At 48.2% G+C, this 22047-nt stretch overlaps 2 protein-coding genes across 3 annotated transcripts in view; one reads left to right on the top strand and one right to left on the bottom strand.

The window, feature by feature from the left end:
• Positions 1-1899: 1899 nt before the first annotated feature.
• On the bottom strand, positions 1900-9915 carry YIPF6 (Yip1 domain family member 6). Its single transcript, XM_080366280.1, has 7 exons — positions 9743-9915; positions 8792-8920; positions 8183-8261; positions 7762-7804; positions 6621-6746; positions 6332-6489; positions 1900-5743 (listed from the first exon to the last, which is right to left on the bottom strand). The coding sequence occupies exons 1-7, from the start codon at positions 9779-9781 to the stop codon at positions 5625-5627; spliced, it is 693 nt and encodes a 230-aa protein (XP_080222406.1). The 5' UTR covers positions 9782-9915; the 3' UTR covers positions 1900-5624.
• Positions 9916-10384: 469 nt separating this feature from the next.
• OPHN1 (oligophrenin 1) overlaps positions 10385-22047 on the top strand; it is a 67784-nt gene continuing 56121 nt past the window's right edge. For both annotated transcript variants that reach the window (XM_080366241.1, XM_080366240.1), the window contains exon 1: positions 10385-10677. In XM_080366241.1, coding sequence (XP_080222367.1) covers positions 10524-10677 — 154 coding nt within the window. In that variant the 5' untranslated portion in view covers positions 10385-10523. The remainder of the gene's footprint in view (positions 10678-22047) is intronic.

Genomic DNA, 22047 nt, shown 5'->3' with positions numbered 1-22047 from the left:
CAGCCACGAGAGAGAAAAAGCCAGGTTCTAAGGGACTGCAAGGCCCTGCCGCCCTCTCGTGCCTGCTGGGACATTTTGGGCTCCTCCAGCCACACAACGGAGAGCCCAGAGCTGGGCTGGCCATGCCCCTGCTGCCACGGCCTCCGAGGGACGGCTGCCCAGCCAAGGTGCCTGGCTGCTGCAGGGGGTCGCCGCTGCCACCCCACCGCACAGTGCAAGAGCATGGGCATACTTCAGGCGATTGCCTGAAATTCCAGTGCCTGTCACAACCACAGACTGGTCAGGGTGGGAAGGCACCTCCAGAGATAATCCAGTCCATCCCCCTGCTACAGCAGGCTCTCCTAGAGCAGGCTGCACAGGATTGTGTCCAGGCGGGCTGTGAATATCTCCCGGGAAGGAGACTCCACAGCCTCTCTGTGCAGCCTGTTCCAGGACTCTGTCACCCTCCAAAGTATTTTTCCCCCTCATATTCAGCTAGAACTCCCAGTGTTGCGGTTTGTGTCTGTCGCCCCTTGTCCTGTCACTGGGCACCACTGAAAAGAGCTTGGCCCCATCCTCCTGACACTCACCCCTAATATACCTGTAGACATTGATAAGACCCCTCTCAGCCCTCTCCTCTCTCAGCTGAACAGTCCCAGCTCTCAGCCTTTCCTCATAAGGGAGATGCTACAGTCCCATCATCTTTGTAGCCCTCTGCTGGACCCTCTCCAGTAGTCCAGTCTCTTGAACTGGGGAGCCCAGAACTGGACACAGGGCTCCAGATGCGGCCTCACGAGGGCAGACAGAGGGGGAGGATCACCTCCCGCGACCTGCTGAGAGATGGGGTTTAATTGCAATTTATTGATTAGGCCACCTTCCTGCCAGCTTTGCGCTGCCTCTGTAGCCACAGCTTATTTAGTCCCCTCACGTTTTAATCATGGCACACCGAGCCTCGGTAAGCATCGCCTGGGCAGACTTGTGTCAATTAAGTGGTTACAGAGACCTTCCTCCTCTGATGCTGCAGGCAATGAGAGGGGGGTGTCTGGCATGAATACCGATTTCAGGGTAACAGCACAGCTGTTCATTCTCCTTAGCAGAGCCTGCCACCAGATGGGAGCACAGGCAAGGTCTGAGCACAAGCCAACTGATGTCTTGGCTCAGCTTTGAAGGGTTGTGGCACGTGTCTCTGACGTGTCCTGCTCTGGGGTACAGCACGCTTGTCGTCCGGCCAGGGAGAAGTGCTGGGCAGGGACCTGGGGGGCTGTGCCCTCCTGCTGTTACCAATACACAGCTCCCCTCTGGTGTCTTGTCCTTGCAGAACCTGAGTGTTACTGGCACTTTGGCATGTCTCTTGTGGGCCTGTAACGAGAACTTCGGGGATTTTTTTTCCCCTCATAGGACACAGGGGCACTGATCCCCTACAGCACTGCCCTGTGCAGGACCAGGGCCCAGCATACACAGACTAAACACCCAAACGCTCACTCCGGTCCTTGCTCCAACAAGACATTAGCACAACTCGTCAGAACACAAGAACATCAAATACATGTATCTGCAAGAGCTGTGAAGCTCTCCTAGCAGCGGGGAAAAAGGTTTATACCTCACCCTGGCACTTCTACTGACATCTATTAACTCACTGATGCAGGCACACAAATCAAATGTTTAAAAGCATTCCATAGGCACAGGAGTAGAAAATTCAGCTGGTTTACTGCCCTTCTTTTAGTTTCCTCCAAACTCCCATGCTGTATAAAATGCCTTTCTTTGTCGAAGTACTGGCAGGATCCCTTTGGACTGCCTCCGTGCTTCACAAGAGGCTCTGCCAGCCAAAGGTGCTGCCTCCCAGCCCTGTAGCCAGCCCCGGGCAGTGCCTGCCACAGGCACAGCGTGCACAGTACTTTTAATCCACACATGAGATTGCCCACATGCCTTTCAGTGTGTTTTAATTTACAAAGTTAAAACAAATAAATTTCCTTTTCATTGGTATTAAATAGATCAAAAGTAAATTCAGATTTAAACACATACAACAACTTCAGCTGATAAACAGTATTAAGAAAATCTTGGTAGGAAAGAAAGCCTGGTTTATGCATCAGAAAAATCATCTGCTTTCTCTACAGGAAAGTTAAAACACTTCATTAAAGGCAAGACATCTGCTTTTGTCCTTGCTATCCTTCCCTCAGCTGGCTTTAAACAAGAAGAGGCCATTTCCCCTTGGAAAGCACGACAACTGAGTTTATGACAACATACATTTTCAGAACAAATTAAAAATATATGTTGCGGTTACAAGGATTACTTACCTGCATGCATTTTTGGAGGAACGTGCTATACAACCAGCTGAACAAGATGAACTACCATTCAATGAACAGGCACGCTCAGCACTCTCATGTAATACCATTGTTTCAAAGGACTATCATCCACATTAATTTTAGGCAGTCTGCAAGTATCAAATAAGCTTGATGTATTTTTCTTGCCTAAATCTGAAATTTTTCAATCGTGCTGTAATGTGCCCATGTCTAGTTTGCTTTGGGAACCACCAGTTTGCTAAGGAGCAAGCGGATTCAATAAAAGCAGTGGCTCTACAGAACATCACAGTTTGGCTGAGAAACAAATTCCAGATTTTGCTTCTTAATTTTTTGAAGTCACATTAAACAGTTAATCATCAATCAATAAGCCTAATGCTCACTTCCACTGGTGCTCATTGCTTGTGCTCTCTGCCTTTCTAAGCAATTATATTCTACTTATAAAAAAAGGCTACCTTTTCCAACAGATTATCATCTTCCAAGTTGAAAGGCCAAGCCACTCTTAGTGAAGATCTTCCAGAAACAATTATAACATTGTGGTGGGGAAATTATTTTTGCAAGATATACTGCATGCTTTTAAGCATTTGGTATCGGGCAGATCTTACACGACAGAAAGCTGAGAGAGGCAAAGGAGAACCCGGCAATGAGCTACAGCAACTCGAATTCCTGGCTGAGGATATTAATGGCAACAATGATTAAAAATCCACCATATGCAAGACATGTAACCTCATTCAACTGGACGCATGAAAGCTCAGAAAAATCTAATTTCCTACCTGCATCTAGCCAGCTAAAACCTTATGGCAAGTTACATATTTAGTGATACAAACTCACTTAAAGATTTTACAGCTGTAGAAGATGATGGCTTCCATACTAAGGGATTGCCATGAGTCAAAAGCTGAACAAAACCAAACAACCACACCTTCACCACATAACCAGTATATTTCTGCTGTTTTTTCAGATGAAAACCACCTCTCAACTAAAAACCTTGGTAACCAGCTGAGCAGTAAATCTAGTTAATATAAAAATAATTTTCTTCTCTCTTGTATAAGCCAAGAGCAATGATACAGAAAAAACAAATCATCATGGGACTGACAAAGTCAAAAACAATCAAGGAAAAAGCTTGGATTTTAATTCCTCTTGAAATTAATTTTATGTCTTTTCAAAAACATACTGGTTCAATTAAATGTATTTGATAGATAATTGGAATAACATTATCAGCTTGAGCCACAAGACACTACAGAAATAGAATTCCAAGGATTTCTCTAAAAGTATGGTTAAATTCTTGCAGGAAAGAAAGATCTGGCTCAAAGAATCCCACTGTAGCCATCAACAGCTTCACTATCCACTTCCCTTCAATATCTCTTTTCATCTTCATAAAGCTAAACTAATGTTTAAATTAATGGAAAACTGCACCTGAAAAGAAAAAAACACATTCCATACCAGTAATAGTTTAATGGAAGTTAAAAAATTCCCCATTTCCATTGTATACCCATGTCTAGGAAACACCGTGCAGCAACTTGGAAGAGTTATGGACCCAGGTGTAAGGAAGGCAGCAAGAACAGCCACCAGCTTCACATAGTCCTGCTGGTAATGACTGATCTGCAGCGAAGCTGGAGGCCTGCTGAGAGCAACTGATTTTTCCTTCCCTTTTCTCCACACTCCCAGAAATGTAAAAGTGTACTTTTAATCTGCATATTATAGAAATTTTCATCCCAACTATCAAATACTTACAGTGTTTATAACAGAAACTGCACTGATATATAAATATATATTAGGCATATTTACACCTCAGCAGGACCCATGTACATCAATTTCAGGTCTATCTGCATGACTGCAGGAAAAAAGAATATGGTGCTTGTTTTCAGGAAAAGTGACATTTTAACAGCAGCTTTTTCACCCCTGGATGCTTCAGAGCTCTCCCCTTAGATTGCTTAATGAGAATAATGAACAACATAAATAATTTCTGTACAGTTTTCAAAAAGCAATTCTCCAAGTCTCAATCCCTATGCTGAAACATAAATGACACACTTGTACACCTGTACATGGTTCACCAGGCAAGGTACACAAGCGCACCCACAGAGAACTAGAGAAGAAAGCCTCTCCCCTTTTTATAAAAAAGTATTAATAAAAGACCAAAAAAACCCACAAAACCCAAAAACCTATAGAAAAGTTTCTCACATCTCATTATAAGTACAAAGAAACAATATGCAAATTTGTACACATTTAAGTTTAAACACTGTCCATGTAAACAACCAAATGAAAAGTCACATACAAGCAGTTAAGACTGGAATTCATATCCTACTTCACAGCAACCACCACCTTCATCATCATTTTAGTTTTCTTCCTCCAACCCAATTTTAACCTTTCGGGCAGAAGTCCTGGTGTGATATTTAGCAACCAAACAACCTACTTATCAAAACCTTAACTTACTTCACACAAACAATTTTTTTAAAACATTATATACATACACACACACACTTTACTTTGTACTCTCCAGACAACTTCCCATTCTCAAAATGCAGACTGACATCTAGGTCCCTGTTGTAAACCAGTTTTGACTGTTTCTCTAGGACTTTTAACTCTCTAATCTATGGTCACACAAAAAGATTTCTAACCATCCAACACAAACACACTCCCTCTTACAAGAAATATAAATTAGTGTAACTATGGTGTTGAAGGCATTTGGCTGAAACACTTTCTTGATGCACGAAGGGGGATGAAAAAAATACACAATACATGAATATGAGCAAAGGCAGCTCCCTTCCACGCAGCTCCAAGTAACTGCAAAATGGACCCAACTTATTTTTTGCTGAAATCTAGTTTCAGAGTGAAAGCTCACAGCCCTACAATGCATTTTATATACATTTCACCACTCAGTAAGTGAATGAAAAAGGAGTTAAAAACATTCCTTTCCTACCCAACACAGAACAGCAATGAAGTTCTATTATTTCATAAGGCATGTTCATCTTCAGTGAGAATCCAAGCACGAGCAAGAATTCTGCCAAGTCGTGTGATCCTATAACTTCATCTTCATCTACTCAATGTCTTGAAATTCCACCATCTCCCACTCTATTCCTCAGGAGGAATAATCCCCGTCACAGTGGGCATTTTTTATTTAACACAACTAAAGAGCACGGCTAAATAAAAAAAACCCTCAGCAGCTGGCCCTTCGTATCTTTCAAGAAGAGGGACACACAAACAACCAATTTTTGCAGTTCTCTGGCTTTATCCCATAACCTGCCTTTGTACAATATCTCTATATATAAATTAGAAAGAGATAAAGCCAACGATTAACTGCAGCATTCACGAAAAAACTCCAGTCCATGTTACACAGTCTCTTCTGTTTGGAGATCACTGAGGTGTAAAGGTGAGAATCATCCAGCTGATAACAAAGTAGAAGAGGAAGATGGGGTACACAACAAGAGCTTTGCGGTTTGGAGGCTGACTGTCTGCCAGGAAAGCTGTAGATGCTGGTGAAAAAGAAAAATACTTGAAATGCAAGCAGCACAGAACTAAAAGTCCAAGATCCCCTGCAGATGTTAATTTTGAATTAGGATCTGCATTACAATTATGTTGAAAGAGAAAACAGAGTAATCCATTGCTCAATACCAATGATCTATCAGTACCAATCACAGCTTTCTTTATCACGTAGAATGACAAATGCTGAATAATGTTCTGTAACAAGAGTCAGACTTGCAGATTAAAAACAGGAGAAATAATGCAAATGCATCTGTATGGAAGTAGCTTTTTCTAATAGTATTTGTAACATGGATCACAGAATAAAATACCCAGTAGCCTCACATAGGGTTTAATATTAAATTATCATCCTTCTGCCACAGGCTATTTGCATATGACCACAAAAATCAACAGAAGCAGAGGCTGAAGCTCTGCCAACACAAAGATTGGAAGAACTGTTTCTACAATACTTTAGCAGCCTAGGAAACACCTTGAACTACAATATCCATTGGTTTACCCAACAGAATGCACACAGATCTACCTCCTTAAGCATCATGCTACTCAGCAGGCACAACAGTGTTACAATGCAAAAAGGTACTCACCTAACGTTGACCAACCAAACATAGCTACTACTACGATAAGACGTATAATGAAGCTGACAGTCCCAGAACCCGCCAGCAGTACCAGCCTGCACACCAGCATTGCTACTGTCAGAGGCAGGACACAGTAACCCAGAACACACAGGCTCTGAAAAAAGGATCTGGAAAGGGGAGACAGAAATGGGGGGGGGGGGGGGGGGGGGGGGCGGGGAGGGAGAAAGTCAAATCAAAGCACTGCAGAAACCCCAGGCACAGGAGCACTTTAACTGCTACTAAATAAATCAGGACTCACATAGTTCCTCCAAGAAGCTTTGAGTTTAGTGTGATGACAACTGCACCAAACCAGATTATGACAAAGACTTCAGCAAACTGGGGTCCTCCATCGTCTTTACTATCTGCTGATCCACCCTGAAGCATCCTGTTGCAGGTAACAGATAAAGTGAGCATCATTTGCAATTGATGACTGGGTTTTCATAGACTTGGAGCAGAAGACAGAATAGGAGCCTGAAACACTGATCCCCAGTTAGGCTGCAGACCAATAATTTTTCATCTGTTTTCTTGTTTTTCAGTAGTATCCTCAATTTTGTATAGGAAAGGAAAATGGTTGTGGCTCAACTGAGGGCATTTCAGTCCATTTGTTTACTTATTTTGAGAACTGAATAAGCATACAGAGGAGAGTAAAACCATAGACAACAGATTAAAAGGTGAACATTAAAGTACCAAAAGTCTAGTAACTGCTCAAAGTAGACAGTGTAGTGCATGATAGAACACGTATGCCTTAAAGAAAGCTTACAGTAACTACAGGATATAAGCAACACAAAGCCTGGAGAAGTGGTCATGCATTGATTTGAATATTCAAATTACATTATCTACTACTGCTAAAGCTTTACCATCATTTTACTGAACAGTTTCTATATCTCTGTGTGCCTCAGTTAGCTGACAGATCTCAACAACATTCCCATCCTATCCCAGGCAGATCTGCACACATATGCTCCAGTGGAGCACCAGAAACTCCTGGGAGCCACCATCATCTCCTGTCTATGAACAGCTACAACAGCCTCTCTTTTTCCATTGCTTTTCCACATACACTGCAGCTCTTAGACAAAGCTTTTGGCCTGCAGGTTAGGGTCAAAGTTGGCCAAACACATGAGAATCAAGGACAAGGTGCATCGGGATGCCTCCCAGTAAAATCATTCTTAAGACAGGGAACTCTGAGAAGTTCCTTAAATCCTAAATTCAAAGATGGGAGGTCCTGATGGGCTTGAAGTGTCACAAACATTCTACAACGAAATCTAAACAAGCAGTGTTTGCTGAAGGTCAGAGAAGGATCAGATGAAATTAATCTCAACATGCATAATCATAAGTTTTGAGTTTCTCATTTCTCTAGTACAAAAGACTATAAAAACCCAAATCCACCCACTATAAGTACTTACAGTGCAAGCGAGACACAAAGCACCAAAGGGCCCCAAAGATCCCCTGTTACCAAAGGAAAAAATAAAATCATAAGTATCATAGCATGACGCTGAGTTTCATTTTCCTGCAAACAATAAAGCACCTTTTCCAGCTCCGATGTATCACTTTCCATATTACACTTCCTTATAAACTGCTTATCTAGCATCCACTGTGGTTTAACCACAACAGCATCTTACACCATTTTCTAGAATACAATTTATTCAAAAGCCTTCAACTACTTAAATCTAACTGTTCTACATATTCTGACATGTTCCACTTTTAAAGAGCTTTGGTAATACTGATTTTTCATGTTTGTTATTCAGCACGCAACAACAACAGAAAGAACATGGGACAGATTGGCAAAACGTCCTTTGAAGACTTTGAAAATCTTCTTATACATACAGTCTCTGAGAAGTGCACTACTCTTCTTCGGATACATGACATGGACAAATTTTTTCCCAACAGCCTTCAGATCTCTCATCTGAAATAAAGAAGTAACACTTTAATTTATCCCTTCATAAAAATTACACTTCACAACTGAAAGCAGAAAGACAGAAGTAAAGGAATATTGATGGTAAATCAAGACAGAATCCAACCCAAAAATTTCCGCAGCATTCTTTATCGACATTCCTTAACAACCACAATATTTTATCCTTTAATAACACCTAATTAAGAATAATTATTTGTTTGGTCTTCTAGGAAGAAAAAAGTAATGAAAAATCCCATTAGTCAGGAGAGTTTTCTATTGGGCTCCATCTGAGGCCTCTGCCCTTGCAAAGATTTTGAGATCACAAATAAATTTTTGGGCTACAATTCAGGTATTTTTTTAACCCAGAAGAATTAATTTTACATGGCTAGTTGTAAAAATAAATAAATAAATACCGCCCCCCCCCCCCCCCCCCCCGAGTTACAGTGACATACAAGGACAGCTCTGCAAAAATAAAGTTTTTGCAGTTGGCCAAAGCTATCAGAAAAACATGTGTTTTAGCATAGACAGAGGCACAGACTCACAATAGTATCCCTAACAGGCTCATCCAGTGTGGAATAGTCTTCATCAGGAGAGTGAGATCCAACAGGAACAGTAATTTCCCCTTCCACTGGAATATCTTCAGATATTGACACATCTGCAAGACCTGCAAACTAAATGTTTTTTTAAACCTTTAGAAAAAAAAGAAATACAAACCAGCTCATATTCACCGCAAATGTTTTTCAGCTGGGTTTCAGATCAAAACAGCTGCTCTAAATTCAACAGTTAATAACATGGTCAACAACAGAGGCCAGCCATTGTTTGCCTGATTTAAACAGCTCACAATCTGAAGACATGAGTAGGCACGTCCAAGCAAAGTGTTTCTTCAGTAACTCCTAGTAACCTGCTTTCTATCTTCTATTTATAGTAGATAACTAAAGGAAGTAAAAAGTTTGCTTGTGTTTTTCCAAGTAGCTTAATGCCCGACAGCTATACAGCCACACCAACGCACGCAAATACACTGCCGTTCATGGACTCCATGGGGAAGCAACTCAGAAGAAACCGTACAGACATCTACGGGCCAAGCACAAAGCCAAGGCTGTTAAAAGCCAAGTATTGACCAAACAGTTTTCCTCCACCCAAGCAAAAAGTTAAAGTGCTCTTGTTCCCAGGGCTGGATGCAGAGAACAGCCCGACCAGCTCCACAGCAAACCCTGGGGCAGGCAGGGCAGTGGGCAGCAGGCCGGCGGCTCCCGCTCCCTGTCCTCCATGCGAACCGGCGGCCACCGCGACCCCCGCCGCCCCACACACGAGACCACGTACCGCGGCCTACCCCGGCGGCCGGGGCTTCCGTGGCGCGGCTGGGCCCTCTGCTGGCCGGCAAAGGCAGGGCCCGGGCATGCCGCGGCCCCGACCCCGCCGCCGAGTACTGCAGCCCCCCAGAGCTGGCCAGGAGGGGCCGGAAACAACCCGCCCACTCCCACCGCCACGCTCACCAACGGCCCCCCGGCACTGCTGCCCTCCGCCGCCGCCATGTTGGCTACTCAGGCGACGTGGACGAAATACGTCATCACTACGCGCGGCGACGGCTGCCGCGTCACGCACCGCCAGGGCGCCCATGGCAACGCGAGCGGGGGCTGCCCCCCCGCTCCGCCCCGCCAGCAAGGGGGCGCCCTTGCCGCGTGCCGCCGGTCCGGCCCGGAGCGGTGACCCGGTCTGCAGCCCCCGGGGCCCATCCGCGGCCTCCCCCGGCCCGGCCCGGCCCGGCCCGGCCCGGCCCGCCCCCCCGGCCTGCCCCATGCCCCGGCCGGCCGGTGGCGCTGGCGCGGCGGGCCTAGCCGAAATGAAACACCCTCCCGCAGCAGCGCGGGGCCGGGCCCGGAGGCGCCGCGGCCCCCTCAGGGCTCGGTGAGGGGCCTGAGCGGACCCGGCCGGGCACGGCGGCGGGACGGACCCGAACTACAAGTCCCGGCAGCGGCACGGCGGCCGGAAGCGGGGGTCGGGTGGGGCGGGGGTCGCCTCAGCCTAGCGGCCCGGCCTGGCCCGGCCCACAGCTGCGCAGCCCGGCGCAGGCAGGCCGGCCGGCGGCGGGGGGTGTAGGCCCCGCCCGCCCGAGCCTCCCGGGGCAGGGCCGGGGGCGGTGCCCGCCGGGGCGGCGGCATGGCCGCGGCGCGGGGCTCCCGGGGCGGAGGGAGGGTGGTGTAGCCGCGCCCGCCCGCCCCGCAGCGCGGCGGTGCCGGGGGTGCCAGCGGCGGGAGGAGCGGCCGGCGCAGAGCCATGGGGCACCCGCCGCTGGAGTTCAGCGACTGCTACCTGGACAGCCCGGACTTCCGAGAGCGGCTGAAGTGCTACGAGCAGGAGCTGGAGCGGACCAATAAGTTCATCAAGGAGGTGATCAAGGACGGCAACGCGCTCATCGCCGCCATACGGGGTGAGCGGGGCAGCAGCGGGGCGGGCCGGGGTCCCGGCGGCCTGCGGGCTTGGGGCAGCGGGCGGGGGCCGAGGGCCGCGCCCTGCCCCGATGCGCCGGTGCTGCGATGTGCCGGTCGGTGGTCTGGGGATGGGGCCTCCCCGGGGCTGCCCCGGGCGCAGAGGAGCAGCCAGCGCCCCTCTGCCCGGGCTGAGCGGGGTTTCTCCTTGACCATCACCCTGCGGACGTGGTTTTGGGAGCCCACCTTCGCCTTGGCTCCCGCGGAGGCGTGTGGCCCCGCACCTCGGCGCTCGGCAGCTGCCTTCGTCACTGGCATCGCGCTGGGGTGACTGGCTGGTCAAACTGACTGGCAGCAAACTGCCAGCGGCCACGCGTGGGTTGCCGGTCCGGTGCTGGTCCTGCGTGGGGACAGGTCGGATTCGGCCACCCGGGCCAGCTGGGCGCCACCGCCGGCCTTGCAGGGCACCGGCTGCCCGCCGGTTAAGCTCTCCCAGGCACCCGGCCGAGCTCTCCAGGCAGCGCCTTCCTATGAGGAGAATATTCTCCTATTTGGGGGAAGGTGCTTGGTTATTTTTCTTCACCAAAGAAGGGGTGGAGTGTGCCCTGGGCCAGCATGGGTCCCCTTGTCCCCCAGCCCTGCTTCCCTCGGATGGCCTGCTGTGAGAATGAGAGGGCTCCATCCAGAAACACTCAGTAGTCCTCCTTTTGTTGTGGGTGTTTCATTCCTTTTTAATAATACCGGGAATTTTTTCAATTTAATGTCGATTTGGGTGTTGCCTTTAAGGGAGTCACTTGTTCAGGAGTACTGACTGAGACTATCAAAATACCTGGACCAGGTTGCGTCCTCTGAAACCGCCCTGTCCGTGGGCTTAGAAATTTTTTTTCATCCAAGAGCTGTAAATATGCTTTCTCTGTGTCACTTCTTACATCTTCTCTGCTTTTATAAATCTTCATTAAAATATGGCAAAAAATGTATGACACCGCAGCAGCTACAAAGGTTGCGCTTGCATCAGGTGAAGTGAAAGCAAACAAAAAAATCAGCAGGACAGACTGTGATCATACACTGCTTTTCTTGCTAGCTGGTTTGTTGTTAGTTGGTATTAATAGGTTTAGCTACTGCCCTTTTAAGAATAATCCAGAGCTTCCTTGTTATCAAGGCAATGGCAGGAATAGTCTGTGTTTACCCATCTGGAAAACAGCAAAGACAAAAGCTAGTATGACTGAAACAGCAGACATCACAGGGCTGGAAGACCCTAAAACGTACTAAAAAACCAACCCCCAAATCTCTGCTTAGTCCAGGGAAGAAAAAAACCAACCCACAAAATGAAAACCAAAGGGATTTTAATAAGCCTGCTTGTTAACATAAATACTTTGCTTTTTCTTCATCACTTTGGTCAAAACTGTTTCCATTTTTAATGTTTGTAAACCCTAATGCTGCACTCGGAGTATGGATGCGAGGGTGTTTCGCTAGGTCAGCAAACCCATCCCAGTGAGGCTGGTCAAGGAGGAAGGGAAGAAGTAGAAGGAAACTGAGTACACCCAGGCAGCACTGAGTGTGTACTCTGAGGCAGTACACCCCAGAACTGAGGAAACGTGAAATTTCTTGCCTGAAATGCTGTGGGGGTGTTTTTGTGCTGTTTTCTTTTATAGGAGTGCAGCTGAACCGCAGGCAGAGGGATGGGCTAGCCAAGCAGGTGGCTGGACACGCACGGCTGGGGAGGGTGCTGGGGCCAATACCTGCCTGGGCTTCTATCGGCTCCTGGGGGGGATTCACTCCCTCCCATTTAGTTGACAGCTAACTTTAAAAAAAATTCTAGGCCTTCCTCTCTGAATTCTGTCTGTATGGAACTGTGGATAGGAATTTGGGGCTACTTGCTGTCCATTGCCCAAACAGCTTGGGCTGATGGCTGGTTTATCCCACTTGCCAGTCAGTGACAGTGGTGGCTGAAGATTTTCTTTCTGCCCCTTGGCAGTGCTGTGGGATGGATGTGTCCCTGGGCAGCTGGGAAGCAAAGATGATGATAGTCTCACCAGGAGAGAGAGTGAGATCTCTTTGTCAAGGATAGAGGGTTAATTATGATGATTGTTCTGACTGCACCTGTCTGAAATCTGTCCAGAGGTCCCTCTGCCTTACCCTTTTAATGGGTGAGGCACCCTCTTGGTGCCAAACTGTTCCAAGGTATTGACTCACTGCACAGAATACAGACCTCTGGTGACATTATAGAATTAGATGTTGCCTGCGTGTTTGCTGATTAATTAATGAATAAACTCCAACATAAGATTTAAAGCAAATCAGTCCCCCATTTTGCTTAGACTTGTAGAAATGTCAAACACCTGCTGTCTCCAGCTGGCGGGCTCTTCAGTCTGACATGGTGATGGAAACTGCTGAACAAAAGACTCGTGTGCCGCACAGTCTGTCCGGATACAAACACATGCATCCGCGTGAATTATGCAAGCGCAGCAATGCTCGTGCAGGCTACCAAGAAAAGCAGTGTAGTTCCCCCTTGCAGGAAAATAGGATCTGCTGGGATTACGTGATCTGTAAACACAGTCTTAAAAGTCTGAGAATGCTCAAAGTTGTCTTTTATCTTCCATTTGCCAAGTAATAGGGAAAAAAGTGAGCATGACTTTATGTGGAGTTCTGCAGGACCTTCAGTTCGTGTGCTGGGGGAGCCAGGTGGTTTTGAGTTGTCTGTGATATGAGTAGCACGTGTGTTGTTCTTTTCTTGGTTGCTGGCAGTGTTCTTGCTGAAAGTGTCTGACCAGTTAAGGATGTCTCAGCCTACCTGCTGGGTGGTAAAATATTGGGAGTGTTCCAGCAGAGTCTCTACAGACTAAAAAAGAAAAAACCCACTTGGTATCACTTTGTTATGTCAGCAGCGGAAGATAGGCATCCATAAGTGCTATTTCAGTGACTTCTATTTGAGATTTCTGGATGTCTTTTAAGTTTTTTGTAGCCCTTTTACTGGTAGATTAATTCACCGTAATTGTGTTTGTGAATTAATATGTGAACTTGAGTGCAGATTTTTTAAACAAGTCATTCAAGTAGCATGGAATTATAAATTTGTAATATTAAATGCTTCCAGTGGTATATGTCTAGTGGGTGGGTGTGCTGTTTTAATTAAATGGATTGCTTGTTTTACAAATGCATGTACTCCCTTACATTTCACAGTTTTAAACCCTTCTGCTCCGTCCCATCTGTGCTGATGGTCAGTGATGGCGAGTGGTGAATCATCATGAGGGTGACCTGGCTGCGGTGTGCTGCAGGGAGGAGTTTTGAGGCAGCCACATCTTTATTCCAGTCTTGTTTCTTGGTGTTTATTCCCAGCTGTCTCAAGGCTTACTGCAACCCCAGACCCTTCTCCAAGGAAAATTCCTGTTGATCTGGATGAAGTGATTCCCATGTGTGGCACCACGTGGTGTGCAGGTGCCCAGCACTCTCTGGGAGATGAGTGAAGGCTCAGGGGGACCCAGCTCATGGGTGCCCACCTGCTAGTCTGGAGAGGAGGAAAAGCAAGTCCCCCCTTCCAAATGCGGGAGGTGCCATGACATGGAGATCTGCTGGGGATTGTCCATGCCAGAGAGTCAAATCTGTTTTGCTCCTGCTGGCTGCTGAGCCAAAACTGCCACTCCTGCTAAGATCCCAGATGGGGAGACAAGGGCAGCAGGACCCATGGTGAGGGGACATGGGCTTTGGAGAAGAAATTAATCTCCTTCTGAGCTGCCCTTCCTCTGCAGGAGACTGCTGACTTCAGCTTCCCTTCATGTTTCTAATGAAAAGCTGAACTTCCCTTCCCTTCCCCATCCCAGGGAGAGGCTGGAGCCACAGGGTAAGTGCTTTCCCAGGCAGCAGGGCTTCCCCGCCTCTGGCTCTTCTGCAGGGAGAAGCAGGAGGGAGTACTCTGCCCGGCGCAGCTGTTCAGGGTCCAGCACTAGAAACCATCCCTGGAAAGCCCTGCCTCTGTTTGGTTTGCAGTGGGGCAGAGTCAGGAGCAGCTCCTGCACAGGTTAGCTCAGGGTGGGGAGTGGGCTGTTGGAGGACTCATCGTAGCGGCCATGGCTTGTGCTGCTCCAAAGCACGTGTGTCAGAGGAGGCTTGTCTGAGGGCTGCAGAAAGGGCCTCCCCTACTGCCCCAAGCCCACACGAGCAGAAGGGTGTGTGCTCATGGTAGTAGTAGCGCTGCCCCGCTCTGCAGAGGGAGGAAGCAGTAAGGGGGACTTCAGCTCCCCTTGGTCTGCTGCATGCCTCTGTTTCCCCTTCTGCATAGCAGGTAGTGCTCAAGGGCTTTGTCTGAAGTGGGGGGCTGTTACGCAGGTGAGGGGTGCACTTGGGTGCTTTAAACTCCTCTTGCCTTTCAAGGGCTTAAGAGAAATTGGTTCCACCCCACCCACCCAACTCTGACATGTTACCAGCTGAAATAAATAAAGTACCATGGGTAAAGCCCTCCCAAGTGCTGTGCAGCTCCCCATGTTCTGGTGTGGGTCCTTGTGCAATTACAGTCACACGTTTGCGGCCTGTAAGTGTGGCATTTTTTTTCCTCTTGCTGACAGACAAACCCTTGAGAACTGACTATACATGGGACACTAACATTACTAAGTGGAAGGTTGTGCCAAATGAGAAATTAAACTGACTAAAGCAGAGAAAAATACTGTTCATTTGTAATAATCTTGGGTGTGAAAGGCCATGATAGCAAATAAGTTACTCTGAGACAGAAATGTGAGTTATTTTTGTTGTAAAGTTGGCTGCATCCCTTCTTTCTTGTGCCAGGAGTATGCAGAGTCTCTGGCAGTGCCAAGTGACGATGCTGGTCCCATACGTTGTGCTGGCCGTGCCAGAGCTCGCTGTGGCCTGGCCCGGGCTGGGGGGTCAGCCTTGGTTAGCCTTCCTCCTGGCGCTGGGCGGGCGGCTGGCGCCTTGGGCTGTGGCACGCTTTCTTGGCGCTCCCGAGGCCAGGGCTGCTCTGGGGCTGCTTCGCTCACCTTTGAAAGCCAAGACCAGTACTTCTAGCTGGCCCCCATGGAAACTGCAAGGTCTGCCTTGCTCGGAGCGTGCAGGGCTGGCATCAGTCCCCTTGGCCTGGCACCCATCCCCTCAGGCTGGCCAGGGCCCCGCGTGGGCACTGGGGATTCAGCCCCAGCAACAGCTTGTTTGTGTGGCAGAGCTCGCGGCCCGTGCTGTAGTGGCCAGCACCAGATCACAGACAAGATTTGCTGCCAGCTGCATGCTTGAGGCCACAAGCAAGGATGTCAGAAGTAGGTGACTGTGTAGCACCATAGTTGTTGGAAGAATGGCTCTTCACAGCATTTTCTTTCTGTGGCTCAGTATGTTGTTGGGTTTTCCAGAATCTTTCCTGCTAGCTGTGCTCTGCTGTGTGTGGTCATGCAAAACCATCAATTTCCCCCTGGTCTTTGATCTTTTCTTGTAATTATGTATCAAACTGAGTTTAAGAAGTGTCAGGTTGAGGCTCTTTTTATTAATGTACAAATGCTGCAATGGTGTAAGCTGTCCTTTGAAGCTGGAAGAGCTTTGAGTTCTCATGCAAATGTTGCATGCATGGTTTTGAACCTGATTTCTGTACTGCATAAAGTTTTGAAGATTGCCTCTGACTTTGCATGTCAGTTAATTGGCCTCCCCAGGCAATGCAAGTGTTTTATCCTGGAAGGATAACCTTATAAAGGAATGTGTAGAGGCACCTATGCCTGCAAAGCCCATGGCAGTCTGTAACAAAAGGGTCTGGGTGGGCTTTTCCCCAAGATTGGGATTGAATAGGAGACTCAGGGAAGGGTCCACCATCATCCTCTTCCCTGCACGTCTGGTACTGGCAGCACTGTGTGTGGGAACTTGCTTGTCTGCTTGAGGGACTCTGCAGTCCTCACTGTGGAAGACCTGTTCTCAACAAGTTCCTGTGCTGTTGTTGGAGGTGGTGTTTGAGGATTTAATGCTCTGGAGTGTGGAAGGCAGAGTGTCAACAGAATGCAGTATTTTAATGAGATTAAAGCTGCCATGGAGTGGCCTGTCTGCCTGGTTCCTACAGGAACCGCATGTGCAGGTTCATGTAAAGTCTATAGAGACAAAGGCTTGAATCTATTACTACAGTGTGTTACAGGCAGATACTGGTTTTTGCCTATGTCTGAACAAGCCTAAGGCTCCTCTGGAGAAGGGGGAAGAGGAATGTGTCTGTCCCACCGGTGTCCATGTGCTGGCTCAGGAAGGGTTGCAGTTTGCCAGGCAAACATTAGCTCTGCACTCCCGGCAGAGCTTGGCATCAAGATGCCTGCATGAAAAATATCCTGTCCCACAAAGGCAGCTTATTTGGGAGCCAGCATATGGCACATTAATGAAGATGTGCATAGAAATCATCCATGTGGATGCACAGAGGCCTTCTGTCTCATGGAAAGCCACTCATTAAACTGCCCAGTATAACTAGGGAAATCTGGTGTCCGAACAAGACTCATGTAAGCAGTTTTTCTGAGGCCACTGGCTAGGTGATTATGAAGAGGCTGCTGATGTGCCCATGTTGGTAATGCAGAACAGTTCTGACTTCTTCAGATTTGGTCTGTCCTTCCAGTTGTATCACAACAGTCAGTACCTGAGCCTTGACTTGAATGGTTCCAGGATCAGACCCTGTACCAGTAGGCATGGCTCTCAGTACAAAGACGTGGCCCTGGCTGGGTATAATCAGCTGAACGAGGTCTTGGTGGCCTCATTAGCTTGGCCAATCTGCTGTCCCTGCATTTGGAGATGGTGTTCATCATTACACCAGCTTAGGGGGAACCTCAGCCTGGAGCTGCAGACAGCAAGCAACTGAACGCTTCTACCTGGAGTGGGGCTGAGTTCAGCCAGGTATCAGCCTTGCTGCCTCATCAGTCACCTTCCAGATGAGGGACATTGGGGAAAACATTGCAGAGCAGAAACGCAGATCTCTTGGTTGTCCCCTCATGGTCTCCCCCTGAAGTGTCACTGGAGCCTTTTGTTTTACTGTGGAACTGGTTTTCCACCCATGCTGGTGGCACTGGGAGGAGCTGCCTTGGACTGACTTTCCAGAGGGGGATGGCTCACTGCTGCAGGGACACCTTCCCCCTTTCTCCCAGAGCACATTACGCTATAGCAGCAAGTGTTAAGCCATTTCTGGACTTTAGCAGGGGAAAAATGACTTGCTGGAAAATATATCGCTCCCCTCTGCCAATAATGTATTCTCTTGTATTTGTTCGCTCCTTGCTGGTTTTCTCCATCACCCAACACAGTGGGTTTCATTCAGTAAGGGCTCCAGTTAGTGCTGATAACTTTTTAAATTTTCTCCTAAATTTTCAGCTGTAGTTGTTTGCAGACATCAGCTTAAAACGATCAATTGCTTTAGAGTGGTGTTGTGTGGACCTAGACACCACCTAGACCAGTTACACTCAATGAGTTAAAGACATCAAGGCCATGCAGTTTTAGCCAGGAACCAGCCAGAAACCTTTCTCTGGAAAAGAAGTATGCAATAAGAGAATGAAAATGTCTTGAGGATTTGGAGACCTGTGTGCTCCTAAGTATCACTGTGCTACAGCACTGGGGTCTGTGGTTTGCACCATCTTATAGCAAAGGTGATAGTAGGAATACCTGGAAGCTGTTTACACAGAGACTTTTGGAGGCCTTTAGTAGATAAACTGTGTGTGTGTGTACCTGTATGTGGGGCAGACCACAGTGTTCTGCAGTACTGGTAACACACAATACCATTTACAGAAGTGCTACTTACTGGAAGTACTCTGGCTTCATAACCTAATAGGATGTTCATAACAATATTCATCAAATGTGATGACTTCCACTGAAAAAAAACACATTGCCTTCTTTTTCCTCTGTGGGCCTATACCTCTGCCTTTGAGTGGAGTGGCAGTTCAAATTCCCTGTCCCCTGCAGCAGCTCTGAAGCGATGCTCAACTTGCAAAAAAAAGTTTCTGTGTCTGTATCTCAATGCAGTGGACTTCAGCTCATGTGTGACCAGTGCTGCTCTCCCTGGTGAGCATCTGTGCTCTGTGGGTATCCTCAGGACAGGTAGGAAGAGGGAATCTTTTTGCAGCCAGCAGATGATGAAGCAGCTCATTTTCCTGGGCTGTAGGCAATGTGCACAGAATCTAGGGCCCCAAGTTGGTGCAAATCTAAACCAGACATGCTTTAACCAGAAACTAAAAAAACAATAGCAAAAAAAAAGGGAGCAAAAAACCCTTCCAAAAAGGCAACCCTCCCCACAGCCATCAAAGCTGTATCTTCAGATGCAGGCCAGAAAAACGAGGAGCGTGCACAGTATCTCCCTACTCCAGTTGCAGGGTGTATCTTACCCCTTGTTTCAGGGCTTGACATGCTCCAGGCTGGAGCAACTTGCTTGCCCTGCACGTTGACACTGTCATGTTTGCTTTGCTGTGTGGCTGACACATTGGGCTTGGTGGCAGGGCAGGTGGCTGCATGGTGATGGCTCCCGTGTGAGCTGTGTGGTGCTGGGCTCCATGGGTGCAGAAGGCTTCGCTCCCCTCCCTGCCTCTGCTGGCTCTGGTCCCCAGCCTCCCCCTGGGACTGCTGGCTTCTGCTGGTTACAGCTGCTCCATCCGTGTCCTTGTCACCTGCACGAGGGGTATTCAGAGTAGGCATGAATATTGGCTGGGGTCACTTCCTGCCCCTTGCCAGTCCCCCCTGCAGCACCACCACGCGCCAGCTCTCTCTCTGCCAGCTCAGGGGCTGGTGAATGGGCTGTGGCCCAGCCCTGGGCCAGTTTAAAACAAACCAATGTGCAGTATTTTGTGAAGGCTTTTTTCAGCCCGATCAGTGCCACAATACACCTTCTGGGAACTTGCCTGTATACATCGGCACAAAAGGCCAGGGCAAGAGGTTAAGTTGTTTTCACATGTTTGAGTATATTTTTTTCTTCTGTCATGCATGAGAGATGAAGAGAGCTTTTCATTCATCTTCTGTTGCCTTTCCTGGCTCCTTCCCTGGGAGGATGTGGGTGTTATCCATGTTTTGTAATGTGTCTGACAGCCCACGGGCTCACAGCAGCACTGCTGCTGACCAAAGAGTTTCCTCTTGAGTCACTATGTGAGGACTCAGCTTTTCTGGCTTTTTTTCTTCAGAAATTTTTGTAATATTTTATTTGTTAATTCTGTTGGTAGCACACTGGTAACTACAGATGTGGCATCCTGCGTTCACTGTCCTGCTGTGTGTCATCTCAGCTTTGTGTAGCAGCTTCAGCATCCCCACTAGTTTGTGCCATGATGTGCAGCCAGAAGCCTCCCTGTGTCACAGTCCTGGCCGTGTGGCTCCTTGGCCCTGTGCTGTATTATACCTGCCTAGAGAACATGGCTCCAGCACCGATGGCTGGCTGCCTGGCTGCAGCTGCTGTCTGCAAGGAGGAGCTGAAGTGCCAAGAGGCCCCTTCCCCAAGGGGAAAAAGGGGCAAGAGCATGCCGTGGATGCCGGGCTGCAGTGCCATACACTGCCAAAGTGGTACCTTCTCTGACAGGGTTGCTACCCTTCAGCATTGGCTATCAGAAGTACAGAGTTTCTGTGCAGTTTGAAGAACTGTGAGGTTTATGGGAAAAAAGGGCAGACTTCTTTCCTGCACACAAAGCAGTGCTATTTTACAGACATTGAACATGCCGAAATGAAAGCTGCTTTGAAACTGCTGGTGAAATTCAGCAGGCAGCAGTTATTTTTCTTACTAAGCATTAAATTAATGTTTCAAAGGTGTGAACCTTTTATTTGAGTGTCTGACATGTATGAAGAAAAAAGCTTTTGGAAACTTCTAATTTTTGTTTTGGTGATGATGGACTTTTCCACATTGGCTTGTGCTTTGCCTTGCAGAGTCCTGACCACTGTTTGTTGAGCTCCTCCTTCAGGAGCAGTGATCCCCAGGTCATGCTGGCTTTTCCCTTCTGGGGTGCATTCAGATGCTGCCTTTGTTGCTGGTGTCCTTTTTTTGTCACCAAATTTTCCATGCAGGTGAATGTGCAGTCACGAGTTGTTCAAATGATGATAAGAGTAGCTGAATAGCCTGAGATAAAGTTTATACATGTAGGCCTAGAATTTAGGTTGCTGTTTGCAGTTTGTTCTCTCTCCTTTTTTTATCCTGTTACTCCAGCCAAGACTGATTATGAAGTGCTGGGGCTAGATATTTTTAAAGCAAGAATAATTTTATTAATCTTACTAAACCTCGTAGCTGTGAAAATTGAGAACAAGGGACACAGCCTGTTCCTGTGCCATCAAATGATGAACTGGGGACCTGCAGGGCATCAGGGGACCCTCTGTGGTGGACTCAGAGCTGGACCCCCAAGTCCTCGTGGGATGTGAGGCTGGCAGAGGTGGGCTATCTCTCAGCGAAGCCCACCTAACGGTGCTCAGCAGGGTGAGTGAGTTTGGGCTGCCTGTTAGGTTGAAGGTGCCTGAGGGGCTCCCAGGTGGTGCTGGCTGATGCAGGATGGGCCGCATCCACACTGGCAGCAGCTCCTGGCCCTGAAGCAGGAGGGATGTGCATTCCTCCCCGCACTGAGCTTGTAAGCTGCTTGCGAGTCTTCCCCTTGCACCGTGTGTGACTCATCTGGCCTCCTGCCTGCCCTTCTCTGCACCCTTATCGAAGGAAATTCTGAAATCATCGCGTGCTGGGGGAGCAAACTGCTGGCTCCACTCCCTTGCTGAAGCCGCCTGCAAAAGCACTTGGTTTTCACTTGCCTTGCCCCTGCCTGGGAAGGGTGGCTGCTGGGAAGCTGAAATGAGATGCATCTGATGGCTCTGCAGATCATAAGATATCTCTGTGGGGATTGCTAATGCTCTGCCCCGGATAAGAGTCTGTTGTTTTCGTGTTTGTTTTCCCTGTGTTCGTACGGCTTGTACAGCAGGGAGCTGTGGCTCTTGGAGCACAGCCTCTTCTGCCGCTTACGCCAAAGCAGCCATGCCAAAAGTTTGCTCGGCTGCTCTCAGAGCCAGGGAGCTCCGCGTGGCCTGAAGTGCTGCAAGGATTTGTGCAGCTCTGCCCTGTCCTTGCTGACCAGCTGCTTTGCACGAGGTTCTCCTGCTCCCCAGGGAAGTGGGCTGCTCAGCCCCTCGTCGACACTCGCTCATCCTGAGGGAGGAGAAAATTAATTTGCTTTCCATGGCTCAACTTTTCGGTTCCTTTATTTTTCAGAGTCTGTCCTTTGTTCAACATGGCTAAGCCTTGTCCCCAGGACTGGGGAAGGCTGGTAGAAAAGGTGGCTAGCCTCCATGGGATGGTGATATAAATAGGTGCAGCAGACGGTCACCTGCGAGCCTCGCCCTACTCTAGCTGCCTGTTTGAATTACAGCCCCAGCCCCTGCACTGATGCCCAGTGCCGCAGCCATGGCTCACCTGACACCACCATGCCTGC

Source organism: Falco punctatus, assembly GCF_963210335.1.
Source record: "Falco punctatus genome assembly, chromosome: 15".
NCBI classification, from domain to species: domain Eukaryota; kingdom Metazoa; phylum Chordata; class Aves; order Falconiformes; family Falconidae; genus Falco; species Falco punctatus.
This window is presented reverse-complemented; position numbering and strand designations above follow the sequence as displayed.

Coding starts and splice junctions, on each gene's coding strand:
- YIPF6 (XM_080366280.1), bottom strand. CDS start 9,781: ATGGCGGCGGCGGAGGGCAGCAGTGCCGGGGGGCCGTTG. Junction 6,747..7,761: donor CTTTGTGTCTCGCTTGCACT/GTAAGTACTTAT, acceptor TACCTGCAACAG/GATGCTTCAGGGTGGATCAG. Junction 5,744..6,331: donor GTTTGGTTGGTCAACGTTAG/GTGAGTACCTTT, acceptor CTTTTTCACCAG/CATCTACAGCTTTCCTGGCA.